This window comes from Chiloscyllium plagiosum, chromosome 16, assembly GCF_004010195.1.
Source record: "Chiloscyllium plagiosum isolate BGI_BamShark_2017 chromosome 16, ASM401019v2, whole genome shotgun sequence".
NCBI classification, from domain to species: domain Eukaryota; kingdom Metazoa; phylum Chordata; class Chondrichthyes; order Orectolobiformes; family Hemiscylliidae; genus Chiloscyllium; species Chiloscyllium plagiosum.
The window spans coordinates 1,240,287-1,252,657 of record NC_057725.1 but is presented as its reverse complement, the minus strand read 5'-3'; the positions used below and the strand labels follow the sequence as shown (position 1 = coordinate 1,252,657).

The 12,371-nt window shown below is 43.1% G+C and overlaps 1 protein-coding gene across 1 annotated transcript in view; it reads left to right on the top strand.

The window, feature by feature from the left end:
• The window catches only part of LOC122557606 (SH3 and multiple ankyrin repeat domains protein 2-like), a 49,538-nt gene that overhangs the window by 31,340 nt on the left and 5,827 nt on the right, over nucleotides 1-12,371 (top strand). Inside the window, exons 5-6 of the mRNA XM_043705324.1 lie at nucleotides 4,594-4,653; nucleotides 4,863-4,993. Coding sequence (XP_043561259.1) covers nucleotides 4,594-4,653; nucleotides 4,863-4,993 — 191 coding nt within the window. The remainder of the gene's footprint in view (nucleotides 1-4,593; nucleotides 4,654-4,862; nucleotides 4,994-12,371) is intronic.

Below are 12,371 nucleotides of genomic sequence, written 5' to 3'. Positions count from 1 at the left end.
TCATCAGCAATGCTTCATCTAGAGGCTCACTGAAGATCTTACCTAGTATGGTGATGAAATGTCTGAACATGAATCTTCCAGCTCAGCGAGCAAACCTACATCCATTCAGTGAGATCCTGGCTGATCTGATAATCCTCAACTCCACTTGCCTCCCTTTTCCCCATACCTTGATTCTCTTCCAGATTAAACAGCTATCTATCCATCTGTCTCATCCTTGAATATGCTTAAACAACCCAGCCTCGATAGCCTTCTGTGGTAAAGAATTCCACAGACTCACTACCCTCTGAGAGCAGAAATTCCCCCTCATCTTTGTCTTAAATTGGTGATACCTTATTCTGAAATGATGCCTGCTGGTCTTTGACTCCCCCATGAGGCGAAGCCACCTTCCCACATATCCCTGTCAAGTCCCTTGTATGCTTCAATGAAAGATCTCATTTTTCTAAACTCTATTGAGTGCAGGACCAACTTATTCAATTTATTCTTCAAGAAAATCCCTCCATGTCCCAGATCAGCTGAGTGAACCCACTCCACATTACCTCAATAGACAATAGACAGTCGGTGCAGGAGTAGGCCATTCTGCCCTTCGAGCCTGCACCACCATTCAATATGATCATGGCTGATCATCCTTAATCAGTATCCTGTTCCTGCCTTATCTCCATAACCCTTGATTCCACTATCCTTGAGAGCTCTATCCAACTTTTTCTTAAATGAATCCAGAGACTGGGCCTCCACTGCCAATCTATCCAGACTTTGATAAAGGGACCAAAACTTTCTCAGCTTTTCACCTGAAGTCTGACTAGTACCTTGTAGAGTTTTCTTTCACAAGGATGGGGTGGTTGGTTAGTTCAGTTGTCTGGACAGCTCACAAGTGATGCAGAGTGATATCAACAGCTTGAGTTCAATTCCTGTTCCAGCCGAGGTCACCATCAGTGCCCCATCTTTCCAACCTCTCCTTGTCACTTGAGGCTTGGTGACCCTCAGGTTAAACCTCCACCAGTCATCTCTCTGTAATGAGACAATAGACCTCTGGGTCTATGGTATCTTTTCCCTCTATACTTTTAGCAAGACTTCCCTACTTTATACTCTATGCCCTTTGAAATAAATCCCAACATTGCTTTACCCTTCCTATTACCTACTGAACCCATATGTTAACGTTTTGTGATTCAGGAAGTCTCCCTAATCCCTCTTTGCGACAGCTTTCTGCAGACTTTCTCATTTAAGTAATATTCAGCTCCTCTATTCTTCCTGCCAAAGTGCAGAAACTCCTATTTTCCTGCATTACATTCCATCTGCCAAGATTTTGCCCAATCCCATAAGCCGTCTGTATCCCTCTACAGACTCTGTGTCATCCTCAGCACTTGCCTTCCTACCCCATGCCAGGCTCAGCCCACGGGCTTTCAGTGTTAAAGATTACCATCCCAATCCCCTCCAAATATCCCAATAGCTCAGCCAACCTTACACTGACTCAAGGAAGGTACACATCCAAGTAATTTGTCCTTAACATACTGGATGTAGGTTTGCTCACTGAGCTGGAAGATTCATTTCCAGACATTCCATCACCACACTAGGTAACATCTTCAGTGAGCCTCCGGATGAGGTGCTGCTGATGATCCCTGCTGTCTATGTTTGGGTTTCCCAAACATTGAAACCCAAACTTATAAATAGAAAGCAGGAATCATCAGCAGGGCTTCGTTAAAATGAACCTTCCAGCTCAGCGAGCAAACCTACATCCCGAACCTCAACATGAGCTACAAATCTTCTCAAAACTTGCTAGTCCTTAATTAAAATGCTATCTCCCCTGGCAAATTTAACCAATCAATTGACCGTGAAGTGGAGTTTCATGCTGTTTGTTGTTTATATTTTGTTGCAATCTGTTTTAGTTGGTGCTAAAGTAGCAACATTGCATTTGCACATTGTATTGGGTGGAAACCATGACTCTCTGGGTTAGTCGGAAATTAATACTTCAACATTTCAATTGCAAATGAGCACCTTCTTGATGCCTAGAGGTGATGGCACAGGGGTGACGCATTGGAGTGAGTGGGTGCATTTACTGGATGAATCTAACAGGAGATCACTGTTCTCCCTTCATTGTGAAATGTATCTGGTGATTGTGTCATTGGAAATGATGAAAGCACAGGCTGCTGTTTTATCTTTCATGCAAGGAACAACACATGCACGTTTATAACGCTGTGCCATTACCATCTGACAAATCTTTAGAAACCTTCAATTTTACCTGAAGTGAAAGAGATGATAAAGGTTCATAGCAACAGGGTGGGATGGGTTTGTTGAGAACCTGCAGCCAGTTTTTGTTTTACTCTTACTAACTTTTATTATCCGTTGACCATCAGTAATGCCAGCTCTTGGACCGAGAGCTGCATTGGTACAAATCCCAGAGCAGGATTGTAAGGAGGGTGCAAGAAGGTTTCACTGTGACTCAGACAAGTTGAGTGAGTGAGTAAGCACATGTCAAATGCAGTGTAGTGTAGCTAAGTCTGGGGTTGTACAGTTTAATGGGATAAACAGGCAGGCAGAGTATTGTTGAAATGGTGATATATTGGGAATGTGAGGGTATAAAGAGATTTTGGAGTTTTCATGCACCATCAATGAAAGTTGACAGGCAGCTGCAGTAAATAAATGTAAAGATAAATGGGATATTTGCCTTCATTGTAAGAGGATTTGAGTTCAGAAGTAGGGATGTGTTACTGCAGTTATACACGGACCTGGTGAGACCACAGCTGGAATTTTAATCTCTGTACCTGAGAAAGGATAGACCCTGCCATCGAGGGCTCACTTAGTTGATAGCAGGAGATGGCAGGACTGTCCAAGGAGGAGAGATTGGTTTGACTGGGCCTGTACTCTGTAGAGTTAAGAATGATGAGAGGGGGATCTGATTGAAATGTATAAAATTCTAACAAAGCTGACAGATTAGATGCAGGGAGGAGGATTTCCCCGGTTGGGGATCGAGAACCAGGGGAGGACAGTCTCAGAATATGGGGTGGGCCATTTCGGACTGAGAATAGGAACCATTTCTTCACTGGAGGGATTATGAACCTGAGAGATTCTCGACCAGAGAAGACTGTGGAGAATATGTCACTGAATATATTCATGAAAGAGATGGATATATTTTTAAATTTTAAGGGGATCGAGAGTTATGGAGAGAAACTGGGTATATGGCATTGAGATTGATGATCAGCCACGATCATATTGAAGGGTGAGCAGGCTTGAAGGGCTGAATGACCTACTCTTGATCCTATTTTCTATGTAACTCTGCTTACACCAATAGACTGAGTTGTGACATGCAGTTAATAAAAGGAACTGCTTTCCAGGGTATGAGTGTGTATTACAGTCTGCAGGAGGGAAAGCTACAATAAAAATGTTAAACTGGGTTATGTCAACTGGACTGAGTTCAAGGTCGAAACTTTTATTAGTTCAAATCCTTCTCTTACTTGGACACTTGTTTAGTTACATTTCTATATTTATTTTGTTCAAATGTGTACAAGAAAGATTCTTCTGGTGTTCCAATTTCATTCTGAGTTCTATCTTCCATGCACGAGATTCTTTCAATGATTATGGTCTAGCAATTCACATGCTGAAAACTACCAGTTTGCCCAGTGTTCTTGTAACAGCGACCATATCAGGATTCCTGGGAGTCGCTCTCAGTTTGAGTAACTTAATTTGGGAATTAGGAAGAAGGTGGTCTGAAGGGTACCCCACTTTCAGTAGAACCCAGTTGAAATTCCAAAAATAGTTAAAAATGTGTGTTAATGTAAAGACTGTACTGGCAGTCAGTTTCTGCTATAGCCAAGATAGGCAGAACATTTTGGATAACATCTCATAGTTTCAGAATGTTAGATCCAGCAGTATCCCGAAAAGAAGTGGCTGTGCTGGACAAGAAGTTTGCAACCTTCAGGTGTTTGGAGGTGATTTGAAGGGGCAGTGTTGCTGACAAGTAAATGAAAATCAAAAAATCTCAACTCATCCATGAATCTTTGACACAGCACACAGACCAAGTTGTTAATTTTCTAGGTTTTGATCAATACCTGGCTTGAATAGTTTGGGATCTAAATGGTGCAGACATTGTAGAGGCAAGTGAAGTCTAGATCTTTTATTTTGGAGATGAATAATTCTGTTTATCGTATTTTATTATCTTTAATGCATGTTCTTAGATTCTTGATGGAGTAAATCTTCTATTCGAACAGTGAACTTTTGTGACTTAGTTCCTTTATCACAAATCTGAGTTTTCAGTAAAGAATAACTTACTGCTCCTTCCCAAGGTCATAGCACAGGACTTGTTTTGCATTTATGATGTAGACCAATTTCATCAAAAATATTCCATTCAAAACAGTAGTGAAGCTGAATGAATACAAAGCCTCTTTTGTTCAGCAGTTGTTATAGCTCACCAAACAGCTGATCACATTTCAATTCCAATTTAGTTGCAAATGTACTTTAGCATTATGATGTAACAGGATACTGTTGGAGATTTCCTGATGCTGTCATTTTCATTTTTTGCAATTTGACTATGTTTACAATTAAAACCAAAATGAATATGTTTTTGTTTTCTGAACTTTACTTTTCATTTCTACCTTACTATAGATCTTGATCCATCACATTTAGAGGGTTTGAAGAGGAGGACTGCTTTTCAAACCACACTAAGTAAAAAAACCTCAATGTGTACATGAATTAACAATGCATGTGTCTTGCACAGTTACAGCTTTCTGACTGTGCTGAATGTCACTTTGCAGCAAGGTGTCGTGTGCATGAAAACATTGTCCAGGTTTTGTGTTCAGTTTGCAGAAATCTTTCTTCTAGTTTTAATGGACATTGTAAGTTTGAAGCAAACTGTGTCCCCCTGTTCTCCACAGACAAACTCGATGAAATTGTGTCAAACTCCAAACAATCGAGGGCTGCAGAAAATGCAACACCGGACTCAAGAGTTGCAACGATCAAACAGCGTCCTTCCAGTCGGTGCTTCCCTCCTGCACCAGATGCAAATGTGAGTAAGAACATGTTGCTGTGGTACAAAAGGAGGCCATTTGGCCCATTGTGTCTGTGCCAGGTGAGAAACAGCTCATATTTCACATTGATATGGAAGCATTTTTAAAGGTGATTCTTTAAAACATTTGCTTTAAAGCTCCTGCAGTTTGTTTTGCCAATTATTCTCGATCTGATTGCAATATATAAAATCAAGACAGTCTCTTAACTTTGACAGAAGGTCTTCATGTTCTGTGACAGAAGTTCAGCAAATTGTTTCGGGGAACTAGAACACAGAACAGCACAGTACAGGTCCTTCGTCTTTTGATGTCGTGCCGGCCTTTTATCCGACTAAATGATCAGACTAACCTACATACCTTTCATTGTACTATCTTCCAAGTGCCTATGCAAGAGTCGCTTAAATGTCCCTAATGTTTCTGACTCTACTACCACCGATGGCAGTGCACTCCACACACCCACCAGTCTCTGTGTAAAGAACCTATCTCTGACATCTCCCCTAAACCTTCCTCCAATCAACTTAAAATTATACCCCTCATGATAGCCATTTCTGCCCTGGGAACAAGTCTCTGTCTATCCACTCTCTCTATGCCTGTCATTATCTTGTACACCTCTATCAAGTCACCTCTCATCCTTCTTCGTTCCAATGAGAAAAGCTCTTGCTCCCTCAACCTTTCTTCATAAGACATGCCCTCTAGTCCAGCATCCTGGTAAATCTCCTCTGTGCCCTCCCTAAAGCTTCCACATCCTTCCTATAATGGGGCGATCAGAACTGGATACAATATTCCAAGTGAGGTCTAACCAGGGCTCTATAGAGCTGCAGCATAACCTGGCGGCTCTTAAACTCAATCCCCCGGCTAATGAAAGCCAACACACCATACAACTTCTTAACAACCCTATCAACTTGGGGGGCAACTTTGAGGGATCTATGGTCATGGACCCCAAGATCCCTCTGTTCCACCACGCTGCCAAGAATCCTGCCTTTAACCCTGTATTCTACATTCAAATTCAACCTTCCAAAATGAATCACTTCACACTTTTCCAGGTTGAACTCCATCTGCCACTTATCAGTCCAGCTCTGCATCCTGTCAATGTCCCGTTACAACTACAACAGCCCTCCACACTATCCACAACTCCACCAATCTTTATGTCAGCAGCAAACTTACTAACACACCCGCTCACTTCTTCATCCACGTCATTTATAAAAATCACAACGAGCAGAGGTCCCAGAACCAATCCTTGTGGAACATCACTAGTCATCAAGCTCCAGGCTGAATACTTCCCATCTACCACCACCCTCTGTCTTCTATGGGCCTGATGAAGGGCTGTGGCCCGATACATCGATTTTCCTGCTCTTCAGATGCTGCCTGACCTGCTGTGCTGTTCCAGCAACACACTCTTGACTCTGATCTCCAGCATCTGTAGATCTCACTTCCTCCTTCTATGGGCCAGCCAATTCTACATCCAGGCAACTAGATTTCCCTGTAACCCATGTCTGCTTACTTTCTGAATGAGCCTACCATGGGGAATCTTATCAAATCCCTTGCTAAAATCCATGTACTCCACATCCACTGCTCTGCCTTAATCAACATGTTTTGTCATATCCTCAAAGAATCCATCAGGTTTGTGACACATGAGCTGCCTCTCACAAAGCCATGCTGACTACCTCTATTCAAATTATGGTTTTCCAATTAATCATAAATCCTGTCTCTCAGAATACTGTCCTTTTAAGGGTGGCACGGTGGCACAGTGGTTAGCACTGCTGCCTCACAGCACCAGGGACCCAGCTTCAATTCCCACCTCAGGCGACTGTCTGTGCGGAGTTTGCACATTCTCCCCGTGTCTGCGTGGGTTTCCTCCGGGTGCTCTGGTTTCCTCCCGCAATCCAAAGACATGCAGGTTTGATGAATTGGCCATGCTAAGTTACCCACAGTGTTCTGGACTGTGTAGGTTATGTGCATTAGTCAGGGATAAATATAGAGTAATGGGGAATGGGTTTGGGTGGGATACTCTTTGGAGGGTCAGTGTGGACTTGTTGGGTTGAAGGGCCTGTTTCCACAGTATAGGGACTCTATGATCAATACTTTACCCGCCGGTGACATAAGACTGACTGGTCTGTAATTCCCAAGGTTATCTCTGTTCCCTTTCTTGAACAAAGGAATAATATTTTCCACCCTCCAATCATCTGGCACTACTCCAGTGAACAGTGAGGTGCAAGGATCATCACCAAAAGTGCAGCAATCCCTTTCCTCACTTCCTGTAGCATCCAAGGGTGTATCCCATCTGGCTCAGGGGACTTACCTGTTCTTCTGTTTTCCAAAATTTTCAGCACATTCATCTTCTTAACATCAACCTGTTTGAGCATATCAGCCTGTTTCATGCTGTCCTCAGAAACATCAAGGTCCCTCTCAGTAGTGAATACTGAAGCAAAGTGATCATTAAGGACCTCCCCAACTTCCTCCAACTCCAGGCTTAAATTCCCTCCACTTTCCCGGATAGGCCCTACCCTCAGTCTGGCCATCCTCTTGTTCCTCACATAGGAACACTGTGGGTTTTCCTTAATCCTACCCGCTAAAACCTTCTCATGTCCCTTTCTAGCTTCATTCTTCAGTTCCTTCCTGGATACCTTGTAACCATCTAACATTTATACCAAAGTTAACCAGCACTGATCTTGACGGCCTTACCTCATGCCAGCCAAGAAATGACCTGTTAATGTCTCTGCCCCATGTCCCATTAGCCAGTCACTCTTTTGAATTTTAACCTTTCATGTGTCCCTTAAACTTTGAATGCCTTCTGGGTAACCTTGATGTTTTCTTTTCGTGGTTTCAATTACCGTGGTTTTACCATAACACAATCCCCATGATTGCAAACACACATGCTCTGGTCATGCAGCACTTACCCGTCTCCCAGCAGCTTGGAGGATGAATTGAACACCAAATCTCAGCATTGCTGGCCACATTTCTGTTTGCGCAGCTCATTTAGCTGTTGCCTATCTCAGTTAAAGCTGGATTAGTTCTTAAAACTGTCCACAGTTTTCTAACTCCAGATGTAAACTCTCATGTAAGAGGCAGTAAACATTAAAGAGAGATTCTTTTTGAATGTGTCCACCTATTGTGGTGTTTGATATTAATGTTGGGCTGCTATTCTGTCCTCATTCACTGTTGCAGATGATAACCCAAACATTGCCATGGGTTTCTGTGACAGTGTGAGTAACAGCTCTGAGTTAATCAATGACAACCTATACAGTGTAGGCCCAGGTTCCCCTTTGTCCACACTGTCTTATTTCCTCAAGAAACTCCCAGAATTTGGTCAAAACTGATTTCCCTTTCAGAAAACCATGTTGACTTTGTCTGTTCTTAGTGAGATTTTCGCAGTGTGCCATTCTAACCTCATTATTAATAAACTTCTGCACTTGACAAATATTGAGCTGACTGGCCTGTAGTTACATGTTTCCGCCCCTTTCCTTTCTTGAAAAGAAGAATCATAGTTGTTATTTTCCAATGTCATGGGTCTGCTCCAGAATGTACATTACATCTACCATCTCAGCAGCCAGTTGGCGAGTTTTGAGAAGATTTGTATCTCAGGTTGAAGTTTTGGATGTAGGCTTCCTCTCTGAGCTGGAAGGTTCATTTTCAGACGTTTTATCACCATACTAGGTAACATCATCAGTGAGCCTCCAAATGAAGCACCAGTGATGTAGCCCACTTTCTATATATATGTTTGTGTTTCCTTGGGTTGTGATGTCATTTCCTGTGGTGACATCCTTTCCTCTGTTGATATCATTTCCTGTTCATTTTACATTTACAAAATACTGTGAAAGAACTGTAACAAACACTACTTGGACAAACAGGCAGAAAACATGAACATCAACTAGTCACAAAACAACATGACCCTCTCTCACTAGTATCCTTACGTACAGATGAGTTAGGACACTATTTCGACTGGGACAACACATCCATCCTAGGACAAGCCAAACAGAGACACATACGGGAATTCCTAGAAGCATGGCATTCCAACTGGAACTGTATCAACTAACACATTGACTTTGATCCCATTTACCACCCCCTAAGAAAAAGAACAGGAAATGACATCATCAGAGGAAATTATGTCATCACCAGCCCAAGAAACTCAAACATATAAATAGAAAGTGGGCTATAACACCAGTCCTTCATTAGAGGCTCACTGAAGATGTTACCTATTACGGTGACGAAACATCTGAAAATGAACTTTCCAGCTCAGCGAGCAAACCTACATTCAGCAGCCAATTCTTTGAAGGCATTAAGGTGAAAGGGCCTCCTCCTGAGGTGCCCTGTTTCACAGATACCAGTCTTTAGCCAGTTCAATACACTCCTTGTGATATTGAGAAATAGCTGAAGTCAATGAATACTGCTCACTAACGCTCTACAGGTTCCACCAGGATCACTTGGATCCTGACATCTTCATAATATGAGCAGAAACATGGTTAAAAGAGCAGAATTGTGCCAGTGAGGTGAGTGTGACTGCCCTTGATGTCAAGACCACATCTGACTGAGTGTCACATCATCGAGTCCCAGCAAATCTGGAGTCAATGGAAAACGGGAGAAGTTACCCTGGCACAAAGGAAGAGGATTTTGGTAGTTGGAATTCAATCATCTCAGCTCCACCTCAACTCTGCAGGGGTTCCTCAGGATGGTGTCCTTCGCCCAACCCTCTTCAACTGCTTCATCAATGACCTTCCCTCCATCATAATGTGAATGATCATCAATGATTGCACAATGTTCAGCACCATTCATCAGCACTCAAGAAGCTCGACACCATCCAGGATGAAGCAACCCATTTGATTGGTGCCATACTCACAAGCATCCACTTCCTCCCCCACCAACACTCAGTAGCAACAGTATGTACCATCCACAAGATGCACTGCAGAAATTCACCAAAGATCCTCAGACAGCACCTTAAAAACCCATGGCTGCTTCCATCTAGATGGACAAGGGCAGCAGTTACATGGGAACACCATCATCGGCAGATTTCCTTCCAAGCCATCCTGACTTGGAAATATATCACCGTTCTTTAAAGGTTGCTGGAACAGAATCCTGGAATTCCCACCCAAAGGGCATTGTGGGTCTACCCACAGCACACGGACTGCAGTGGTTCAAGAAGGCAGCTCACCCCCACCTTCTCTAGGGGCAATTGGAGGACAATAAATGCTGGGCCCAGCCAGAAAAGACTGCATCCATGAACAAATATTTATTCAGAAAAATCCATCAGGACCAAAGGGCGTGTAAGATTTTAGTTCTGATATTTTTCTCAGTGGCCTTGCCTGGTAATTATCATTGTTTTAGTTCCTCCCTCCCTTTTGCCTCCTGATTCTGAGCTATTTTTGGGATATTGTTTGCACCATGTACAATGAAGACAGGTGCAGAATATATGACCATAAGATGTAACAGCATTAAGTCTGCTCCACCATTGAGTGAGACCAGGGCTGATCTAATAATCCTCAACTCCAAGTTCCTGCATTTACCTCATAATCCTTGATTCCTTCACTGATTAAAAAGCTGTCTGTCTCAGCCCTGAATATACTAATGAGCCTGCCTTGATAGCAGTCTGTGTGAAAGAATTCCACAGATTCACTATCCTCCAACAGACGAAATTCCTCCTTATTTCTATCTTAAAAAGCCAACACTGTGTTCTGGTCCTAGACTCTCCCACAAGGGAAAATAACCCCTCTACATTTACCCTGTCAGGTCCCCACATTTACCCTGTCAGGTCCCCACATCTACCCTGTCAGGTCCCCACATTACCCTGTCAGGTCTCTACATCTACCCTGTCAGGTCCCCACATCTACCCTGTCAGGTCTCTACATCTACCCTGTCAGGTCCCCACATTTACCCTGTCAGGTCTCTACATCTACCCTGTCAGGTCCGCACATTTAACCTGTCAGGTCCCCTGAGCATCTTGTATGTTGCAACACGTTTGTCCCTCATTCTTCTAAACTCCAATGAGTATAGACCCAACCTACGCACTCCTCCTCATGAGACAGTCCCTCCATACCCAGAATCTACCTCTGTGCTGTAGCTTTCAGCAGTCTTTCTCCATTTGAATAATACCCAACACCTCATTTCTTTCTACCACAGTGCAAATCCTCACATTTTCCAACATTATGCTCCATTTGCCAAGTTTTGCTCATTACCTGATTTTCTCTGTCCCTCTGCAAACTCTTTGTGTCATCCTGCCTTCTCACCTTGCCACTATTTTTGTGTAATTTGCAAACGTGGTTATAGTACATTCACTTTCCTCATTCAAGTCAGTAATATATCTTGTGAATAATTGTGGCCCCAGCATTGATCCCTATGGCATTCCACAAGTTACAGGTTACCACCCTGTAAATGCCACATTCGAACTCTCTGTCTTCCAATGGTTTGACAATATACCAATGCTAATAGATTACCTCCATGGGCTCTTCTTAAATAACTTAATGTTTCATTCGTTATCAAACACCTTGTGAAAATCCAAATATATTACATTCACTGCTTTCCCACAATCCATTCTGCTTGTTACCTCCTCAAAGAATTCTAGTACATTTGTCAGACATGATTTACCCTTCCTGCAGCTATGCTGTCTCTGCTTCATGCTAAAATGTATTTCTAAATGTTCTGCTATTACACCCTTTCTAATAGACTCTACATTTTCCCAATAACTGGCGTTAAGCTAACTGCCTTTTAGTTATCATTTCTGTTGCCGTCTCTTGTTAAAAGTGTTACCTAGGCAGTTTCTAACCCCTGAGACATTTTTCAGAATGTAAGGATGCCAGGGAGAGGACCACCAGTGCATCCATTAACCTTGTAACTACATCCCTTAATATCCATAAGCTCCAGGTGGTTTAATGGCCGATGGTCCCATTAGTTTCCCTCGCGCAGTTCTCTAGTGATCAATGATCTGGAGGTCACTGTGACGGGTCAGTGACCTGAAGCTTTATGTCCCACCTCACACTTGACCTGACAGTTCCCAGAAAGATACTAGAGCTGACCAGCTGTCACCACCGCCACATTGGGAATGATCGGAGGGGAGTTGTGGGAAGAACTTCCTCTGGAATGACCCTCTGTCTGCTCCAAATATAAACCTCTCCCTCCATCACTGTTGATCAAAAACATCCCTCTAACCGCCAGTCCCAGGCCAGTGGAGAGCTGGTGTGAGTTCAAACAGTGAGCTGAGCTTCTACAGCATCATTAGAACATAGAACATAGAAGAATACAGTGCAGTACAGGCCCTTCGGCCCTCGATGTTGCGCCGATCCAAGCCCACCTAACCTACACTAGCCCACTATCCTCCATATGCCTATCCAATGCCCGCTTAAATGCCCATAATGAGGGAGAGTCCACCACTGCTACTGGCAGGGCATTCCA